Source organism: Triturus cristatus, chromosome 8, assembly GCF_964204655.1.
Source record: "Triturus cristatus chromosome 8, aTriCri1.1, whole genome shotgun sequence".
NCBI lineage: Eukaryota > Metazoa > Chordata > Amphibia > Caudata > Salamandridae > Triturus > Triturus cristatus.
This window is the reverse complement of record NC_140591.1, coordinates 438,069,915-438,080,043: the sequence shown is the minus strand read 5'-3', so window position 1 is coordinate 438,080,043 and position 10,129 is coordinate 438,069,915. Positions and strand designations below refer to the sequence as shown.

General features: G+C 40.6%; 1 protein-coding gene across 2 annotated transcripts in view; it reads right to left on the bottom strand.

Annotated features, from left to right (window-relative positions):
• Positions 1-202: 202 nt before the first annotated feature.
• The window catches only part of LRRC63 (leucine rich repeat containing 63), a 242,022-nt gene continuing 232,095 nt past the window's right edge, over positions 203-10,129 (bottom strand). For both annotated transcript variants that reach the window (XM_085621841.1, XM_085621840.1), the window contains one exon: positions 203-1,237. In XM_085621841.1, the coding sequence (XP_085477967.1) occupies positions 1,036-1,237 (202 nt within the window). In that variant the 3' untranslated portion in view covers positions 203-1,035. The remainder of the gene's footprint in view (positions 1,238-10,129) is intronic.

Genomic DNA, 10,129 nt, shown 5'->3' with positions numbered 1-10,129 from the left:
ACACTAACCCTAAGGAGCCTAAAGTTTATACACAATTTAATGGCAAAGTCCTGCTTCCTGAGAAGAGAATTGTGAGAAATGTGCACCCTCTATTGTGGTAACTCGACTATGTAATGACTTAACTATATGCATGGTATTGTTTTGCAAAAGTTGATTATAATAACATTATGACTATAATAATAACTATTACTCTTTCAGCCAGTTTCAGTTCAATTCTGTATTCTGATTTGTATATTTTTCAGTTTTCAGAGAATTACTCTTTTTTTCCCCAGACACATCAACCTGGACTCAAATATTTTCATTTTGTTAGGCTTGTATAACAAGGAGATGTGTTATAATCAATGAATGTTATATCTTATGTATATAGGGCTAGAAATGGTGTATCATACGTTGGTAATGATATGTACCGCTTAGGACGCTCCCCTCCAGGGTTCCTGCATTGGTATGTCCTTTAGAGCCTTCAAGGGAGTTCATTTAGAATGTTCATAGGGCCTTGGCTGACAGAATGCCTCAGTTGTGTGTGAGGCCAAATGAGGACACACTTGTCAAATGTCAAATGTCAAAGATTTCTGTATAGCGCACAAATCACCAAAGGTCTCATGGCGCTAGCAACCAAGTACTACAATAAAGTTGTTTTATCCCTCAACACTGCTGCTTCAAAAGCATTACTTCCTTCTTTTCAAATGCCTTAGTTCCAAACTATTGTCCAGTAAACATTGCGCTCTAAGTGTAAATACGAGCATAATTATACAAACTGCTTTTTATGAAGGTTACAGTATTATATCTACCAAGATAATTTACCATGTATTCATCTTAATAATACAAACTTCTAAAACAATGTGTGATTAGTTAGCAAACAGTCCAATGAATACATTAAAATGTAAAATATGGTTCTAACTGTGGTGACTTGAATAAAGATGTATGACAGATGCATAAGGAAATGGTTGGTGGTCACTGACAAATTTTAATAGTCGACTGCTCACGTTGTGGAAGGTACTATACATCTCACATTGCCGAAGTGTATTCTTGTGCTATTTATGTCTCGTTCTCAGGCACAATTCCATACAGACTTTCAATTAAAGAGTCCTTTTGCGACATGAAGTTTTCATAACAGGATGGGGAGCAAGCAGCAAATATGAACGGAAGCATGCGGACTCCAAAAATCTTCTTGCAAGGTCGGATTAAACGCAAACCTTGGCCATACATGGGTTGTCTGCAGCAGTCACAGATGGTAAATCTAGAGTGGTCAAAAGGTAATCAGACAGTTTGCCTTCGAATTTATCATTAATTTAAGCACAATATTACAATATAGTTTTCCTATTCATTACAATTCAAATAATCAACTTAAAATGCTTCACTTTTCAATGAACTGAAGTTATAGTTTCTTCATTAATATGTATTGAAAACAAAATTAAACCACAGTACATTGTAGTTTTATTTAGTATCACAATGAAATTTACACATTTTATAAATGTAATATTGCACATTTTCTCAAAAGAGCAAATTTGCATCATAATGTTTCTCTTGCAAATGCCAAGCCCATTCTGAAGTATGTACATTTCCTTTCCTTTTATCATCAATGACAGTGGCGGCTGGTGACATTTGAAAGTGATGTGGCGTAAAAGTTGAGTATGACTTTTATGTAGCGAGCAACGCAAGCAAGTCTAAAGTACAAACGCGGGGTCCAGAGTTGGTCCTCCAAATTTAAAGAAGTGTATTTCATTAACATGTAAAAGCATTTCATCTTAGTAAGCTGCGGGGGGTGAACTCTACTCTGCTCTCGGAGTTTGTGGAGTTTTCCGCACTCTGCGTTACGTGGAGCTCGCGGAGTTCTGAAAAACTACACTACGCGGAGCAGAGTTTTTTTCTTCGCTCATGCTCGTCAACATCAAGTTGGCAAGCGCGAGTGAGGAAAATTCACCTCCATGTGAGATTTCCCAACTGGCGGTCGGATTTCTCAATGCGAGTGGTCACGTATGCTCGCAACCGCTCGTGCTGAGAAACCATCCGTTTACATTAAAAAAACTGCCGCTTGAGTAGAACATCTGACAGAAAGGAAGCAGCGCCTGCTTTCGCTGTGCATGGTGTCGTTCGCGATAATTTTACAGCAGGTGCTGAAAATTACAGCGAAAGGCATTTTTCTAATGCACTCCGCCACTTGCGGAGCTCTTCGTAGCGCAGCGGAGGTTTTTTTCCACTTCGGGAACTTCCGCGTAGCAGAACTCCGCGAACTCACCTAGGCTTATACTTTAGTAAATGAGTAAATGAGATCAAATTTCTTCATTGAGTTTTTTTGTAAATGATAATTTTCAAACATGTATTTAGAAACATTCCTGCTTCCAGTCACCCAGAAAACAATGTCAATATTGAATTAAGAGGCAAGTCAGTTGTCATGTGCATCCTATGGCTGGCCTGGGGTGCTATTAAACATGGACAACATTATAATGTATTAAATCATACTCAAGAGAAGGTTCTATACTGCGTATGTCCTTAACTCATGTATTTTGAGGTTCTCTCTTATGTGATAATGAAGAAAATGGAGGCAAAGTGAAAAAATATAAATTCCAAGGATCATACAAGTTGGTAAAGTGGGGAAGACAGGATTGATCCCAGTTTTCTGATTTAACATTGTGCAATTCATCCACGGGATGTACATTCTTCGGTTCCCCTATGCCCACCTTACACACATTCCTCACCCGACCTGCATCTTGCTGGCATCAGTACGGCCCTCAGTCACTTCATATACCATACTTTGTGGCCGCTGGAGAAATGTTTGTGAGTACCCATGTTCTAGTGCATTTCTAATCTTGTTTTGAAAGTTCCATTTCTTTGTGTCAACCTACATGCACCTCCCATGGCCCTGGTACAGGCTGGATACAAAAATGCTGGCAGCAACCTAGATGTCATGAGCTAGCATATTACATGTTACACTTTAAATTGGTCGTAATGAACAACATGCATGGTCGGATTTTTAAGCCTATACTTATACTAATAAAATGTGAAACCACAAATCCCAGTATGCAAACTGTTTTGCAAAGAAATGAAAGCCTGGCAGAAAATGTCAGATAAATTGACACCTCTTGCAAACAACGACTTAAAAGAAATGTATTAGTTTTAGTTTATTCATGATCTAGGCAAGGATTCAAATGGTCTTGTGTGTGTGTTTCCCACAACTTTTAAGTCTAGCGGTCTCAGATGTGATTTTTCTACAACTGGCAGGTTGGTTCCTCTACGTTTGTCCTGATGAAGACTTGATCACAAATTATTCAATGGCTAGAAACATTGATGTGTACTCTGTTGACTGACAAATATTGCAGTATCCACCTTGTACTTAAATGTTTGAGTCTTTTAGTTTGGAAATTGTCAAACTACTTGGTCAATATAGATTAATGGATTGTTTTGTGTAAATTGTCAGTTTATTTCACATGTGTTAACAATCACTGCCACTGGCCGCTTTAAGGAGCACCTATTGTATTTACTGTTTGTCCACCTAACATGGATGTGACAGCATTTAACATTTCAGGTTAAATATCTTACAGATGAGTAATATATTCTGTATTTATGTTTTAGAAATCGAAGTGAATAAACGTCTCCCAAAACAACCATTTTTGTTACAAATATATACATTGAACCCCGGTTCTCAGGGATACCGTTGGCCCCATAGTGTTAAACGGTAACTAGACCAATTGGACTCACACACCTAAAAACAATTGTATAATGTTAAGACCAGAACTCAAATACGGGGTCCTTGATGGGAGGCTGCTGGAGGACGTTTAACCCATCACAGTTGGAGCTTGCAGCAAATATGCATATGCGGCGCAGGATACAAAGCATGTAATTTCATCCCCGAAATCCCAATTTGTGTGTAGTGGTGGCTTTACACACAGGCTGTTAGTTTGTGGCCTTAACCTGTGACTGCCATCTTTATACACTGCATATTGCTTCTGTAGAGCTTTTTTTTTGTTGCAGATTTATATAGCGTGAACTCGACCCGAAAGTATTGGAGCGCTTTACATGAACACCAGTTACATTACACAAGAACGCATTCATTTTTTTTGGTAGGTTTCGGGGAAAATAAGTGATTTGCCCAGAATCACAGGATGTGGAGTCAACCCCGATGCTCAAACTTTGATTTCCCACCTCCAAGGTCGGCAGTCTAGCCGTGAGACCACATCCTCTCCCTTGCTGGTGCTTCTAGTCCAGTCCAAATCAGTAGCAATACCCAGAGCTAGCAGTCCTCCTTTATTCATATATAGTGAGGCAAGAGAAGCTTGAAAGTAAGTTGTTTGGAACCACCTTGCCTGATGTGGACAAACTGAAACGGTTTCAAGTTGAACAGTGCACTGTCACGTTTTTGAAGGGAAAATAAAACAACCTGCGATCATTGTGGAGATTAAAACTTCCCAGTTCCCCTTTTCGTTGTGCTACCTCTGTGGTCTCTGAGGGCGGGGGTCTAAAAGGCAGTGCCAGTGGACACAAAGAAAAAGCCAAGGGTTGCAGCTGCAGTCCGTGGCGGCGCATAAAAGATCCATAAAAGATGTCTATGCCTTTTATACAGTGTCACCCACAAATGCATTTGTATACTGAATTAACTATGGATTGGTGTATAATTAGGTTACTTTACAGTTGTTGGGAAAGGAGGCTTCATAGGATAGTCATTATTGACACAGTGAGCAAAAATAATAATCTTAATAAATTATTAAATGATTTTAAGGCAGCTGCGAAAAGAATGTGGCCATTTTTACTGAGAATATGAAAAAAGACCATAGAAAGACTGGAGACCCTCAATTCAAAATGGCATCCAATGAATAATGTGCTGTTATGTGGATATGTGCGAGGTATGTAGAACTAACAGAAGTGATACAAAAACTGTTTTTTAAATTTAGTCTGGACTTTGGCATAAAGAAACAATACAGTGGAATAGTAAAACACACAATAATCTTAATATACAAGCTAAGTAAGACAGTCATCAAAGATCAAGGAACAAGTGTACCGTGTGTGGCATTTTGTGAACTTGAAGACAAATACTAATGGAATGCATTGGAAAGCGGGGGAGAAGAGAAACAGATTATACAAGTTAACAGAGATCCTAATGCAGATAATTGACTTTCTGCTTGCAAAAAGTTTAGACTGTCATGATTCTTTTTAAAAGTCCTGATTTGGGGGAATGTGCAGGTGTTTTTACAGACAAAGATTGTTCAGGGAACCGGTCCATGGGATAGAAAGGATTGCAAGGTTTCTTAATGGACATGAATAATGAATATCAGATTTTTGCATGGTTAGTTCTTAGTGGGAAATGGTTTCCCTAAATTGCCCATACAGAGGGTCTGGGGATGATGGGAGTGGGTTGCAGGTGTATGATGGAGGTAACATCTTTCGCATTTCATCTCAGTTTGGCGATTTGTATCCTTCTCAAGCACTTTCTGTTACTGCAACAAGTTGAGCTTTGGAATTAGAGACTTTCCTAGTGGAGGTTTAACAGTCAATAATGACTACAGTGTTTTGGATAGGGTTTCTCCTACAATCAACGCCAAAGCGTTTGTTCACCTTCCATTTTTTGACAAAGATCAATTTTAGAATTTCATAATCTACGGAGGACACTACAACTACCCATGCCTTTTCCTTTAGAAATCCATGAGTCTTATTTCATACTGAATTAGAAGTTTGAAACTTTAAAGCTCTGGGGATATTGGTCATGAAAATGTTACTCTGATGTAGGAACAAATCATAACTATTTTTTTCTGTTTGGTAATGGCGCCTGTTTTTTGTTTCACAGTGTTTTTGACTCATAGCCCAGTGACTGCTCATAAAACACACTGAATCTTCACACACAAAACGTATTTGTCTACTGTGACCATATCTGAATGTTCATACTTGCAATAGGAGGAGCAGAAATACTTTGGGCAATTTGTGAACGGAGACGGTAGTTTGGAAAGTGGCTATGCGTGACTGCACAGCATGGCTTGAGTCCTTGCCCTTGTTTCCAGCACCGGAGAGATATGTGCTCAGTTCAAGAGGAAAAGGAAGAGATTGCTGTGACCGCCGAAGTGGAGTAGGCATCCCTTCCAACCAACAACACAAGTCTGTTTTCTACCCAATAGCGTGAGAGAGCAAGCCGTGGCAGGCAAACAAAGAGACTTGGTGGCTTCCACATCTGCACCCACAACAGTACTTACGTTAGGCTTTAAAATTGTAATGGTAGAATTGGTGGTTAATAGGCTGGCTTTGAAACTAGCTGACTCGGGTCCCATTTTGCCATTACTGCACCTGGTCTTGCAGTGCATATTTATATTTCTGTGTTCAAGCTACTTAATTTAACTTGCCATATTTTGACATGCATCGCAATGCAATGGTGGTTACTACAGATTAGCTGTCCTGGCCCAACATTTTGCAGCTCTCACAGGGGCTGAATGAAGCACGAAGTCCCTGGTCCTCAAGCAACTTCTTCCATGATAATATTGATAACAGAGTTCTTCCTGCACAATGAGCTTCAATTTGGCAGCACCTTATCAGCAGGTATTAGCAACCTTCTTTGACACTGCATATCTTACACTTTATTCTACTATTCATATTAGATCAATCGTCACAACAAATTCCAAGTGCCGCACCATCGGTAAACTGAGCAAGAAGGTCAATCAACTCTACAGTCATACTAGAGAGCCATACAGGTATTGAGCAGGCTTAGGGCTGAATGCCCACGCTATGAGAGTCAGGTACTACTACCTTTCTTTATTCCATCTCCACAATGGCCTCATCCTGGTCATATGAGGTCCACTTAGGATAGTAAGTAACTATGGATTGCAACAATACTGGAAAGAACTCAGAGAAGCAAGACCCAAGGAAATGTGCCAGAGAGGAACAACAACCACTTCATTGTCCCCAGTCCTCATACTTGTTTAGGTTTTAGTTATTAGGTAATTTCGATTTCTTGAGTCTTTCTCCATTGACTGCAACAGTTTGTTCCCGTTTTCTGATACAGGAGCGCTTGCGCTACTAACTGGGCTTGTCGACTTCCACTTATGCTAATTTGTGTTTCTATAGTGAAAAGTGGCATGGCCTGCAGAACTCCTCTCACTGAGTTTCAATTGCATGTCATTCAAAACCCACACCTATTCTGACCAGTAGATTTATATCCTTTTTACCAACAGATGTTGGACACACGGATCCCCAATGAGTTCCTCCCAGTCCCCTACCTTTGACATTAGGACCTGTGCTTTGCTGAAGCCTGTTCCTCTGTCTCTGTTCTCTTGCAAACGAGAACAGACCTCCTTCTTTTACAGATCCCTTGGGGGATGAGTGAGAAGGAAGCCCAACAGAGACTCCTTTCAGCCTTTCATGTAGACTATAATGGACTTATGTCTTGAGTGTGCTTTTCAGTCCTGTTCTTAACAATCGTGACTGTCACTAGGTGTACTGTATCCCTTGTTGCTGCCCTTCATCTCCTAGGTTGTTGTTAACATGGTAACATTTCGTGTGGTATATGCTTTATCACATTTCAACTTGTTAATCCTAAGGAATTTCCCTAAATTGTGTTACTTGATGTGTACATGGCTTCTGCTGATCAATTCACATTTCCTTCACAAAAAGTATCAAATGCAATAAAGAAACAAGAACCTAGCACTTAAGACACTTTTCTTCTAGTCTTATTAAATATTCACCTTCTCATTAGTGACTAATGAAATTAGTGGTCAGTCGTTATATCTAAGTTATACCAAATGTTCAATGCTTCAGATATATATATGAAGGAACCTAAAATTGTTATTTATGAGACTTCCTTTTGGTGGCCGAATACCCATGTTCATGCGTTTTCATCAGTCTGTGCTGTAAACCTATGATTTTGTTTCATCGATATTTTATAGCGTCCACGCGAGTTTGGTCAGCGTCTAAAGTTAAATGCTTCTCCTGTTTCGCATTTCACACCTTTGTCTGTAATGCCCTCCAACCCAGCCTCTCACATACTCATTGTGCTTGTGGCTGCTAGGCTGCTGGGTGCATAACTTCGGCTTGTCGAGAGCTACTTCTTTTCCCCATCACTTAAACTGATGCTCCTAAGGAACTTCTGTGCTGTAAAATGAATAACTCATGCTAACCTGCCTACATCTGTTTCTGTAGACTGTTGCGGTGTTCTGCGGCGTGCACTTGGGCCACGAGCTGGACTGCAAAACCACAGCCAGGAAAGGGCGGGGAGAGCTGAGCACAAGCAAGTAATAGGGGTCCTTACAAATAGCCACCCAGAAGTGTATGGGTATGCTTTGCAAAGGCAAGCTGCAAGTGCCTGCCTGATATGGCTAGTGATACAAAAAAGTATACTTAAAGAAAAATATTTGGAGGTGCTCAAAAAGCATAAGTTAAAGATGATTGCACAATATTTTGCTGTGCTTTCGCCACAGCATGTTTTACCCTGAATTAAAAATGCATCTTTGCCTTTTTAGGTCTCACCTGACCCAGCGCATGCGCTGGTCTGGCGAGACTTATTGAGAGGGCTCCAAAAAGTGCTACCAGGCCAGCCTAGAGCTACAGTGCATGTGCACGGGCGCGCGCGCCGCGCTTTACCGCAATTACTTTCACTTTCGCGGCCGCTTTGATGTTTGATCGTGATCGCAAACGCGATCACTTTCGCGGCCGCACGGCCGCTTTGCATAGCTAATAGGTCTCGCTTTTGGGACCTTATAAGTATTTAGTTATGCAACTGTTGCATGGCTAAACACTTATAAGGTCCCAAAGGCGAGACCTATTGGCTATGCCAATGCTCGTTTACTTTGTGCTTAATATAGGGGTTTTCAGCTTTTAGGTGAAGATTGTTTCATTTTCCCCAGCATATGGAGCCTATGTGTTGTAAAATCACACTTAGGCAATGAGCCAGCAGATCAAATATCCATCGGTTTAGTCCATTTACAATTCTAAGAGCACTGTCATTGGAGGAATCTCATCATTTGGGTAAATCCATTTGCAACCACAGAAACGGAAGCAATGTAGTGGGATCAGCCACTAGTTAAAGAGTTTAACCCTCTCCAAGTGATTCATATGAGCACTTTTTGAGTTCTCCTTGTCCATAGCCTAAATCCGGGTGATGGGTAGCTATCAGGACTTTATTTTATTCAAGGTGTTTTGGAGCTCCCACCAGCTTAGTCAGAATAGTAGAAACAGGATCCTTACTTTGTTTTGACTAGAGTATGTGCAAACCCTTAAAATGTACAAAGCCATCATCTGTTTGGCAAGGAAATAGCTTTTCAATCAAAACAAGCGGAGGCCAATATCATTCAGATGAACGCCTTGAATGTATTGGTAGATTATTTGACCAACCCGACGAAGCAAAGATGTCTGGCAAACTTATAAGAGCTCACGACACACTCAATCTTTCCCAGACACATTTACAGAATGACATCAAAGAATCTTTGTCAAGTTGATTGAAATGCGGATTCTTACCAGTCAGCATTGTCTTTTGTTATACAGCCGACAAGATACCAGTGATAATGGGTGGCTTGAAGGAGGACTAATGTCAGCTTTGACGGGTGAGATCACCATTGTAGAGCTTCACATTTCCAGTCCACATGGTCTCCTCCCAGCACAATTCTCCTTTTTACAGGGGATAACATGCCCCACTAACATAAGAAATAGAAATGTAGCTGAATGACGGATTTACCTCACCAAAGCAAAGGTGGGGGGGGCAGGATCATGACACACCAGTGGTTAGCTAAAAGGAAAATCTCTCTAAGACTTGACAGCAACCACAATGTGAGGACTGAGGAGTGCTGTTCAGTCTCTTCATCCACTGCTACAAGCACTTGCCTGTTGATGCAGAGGTTCAGTTATCCACTCAGTTAACAAAAGAGTAACATGGGGAGAGGCTAAGCGGGTAGAAAAGAAGGATGCATGTTTAAATGAATTACGAAATGCAGGTTTGGAAATATGCAGAAACCCCTAGATCTAGGCAGAGTCAGTTTTTGAGTCATCAGGACTCACACTTGGAGGCTCACTACCTCCAAAATGGTTTCTCACCACAATCTGATGCCTCTTTACTGGGTAATCCTCTGCCTATTGTAGCTACTGTAAAGTAGTCGTTGCATCAACAACAGAAAGGGCTATCTATTCACTGTGGCAGCAAAGACATCAAGAACTCTTCCAAAAT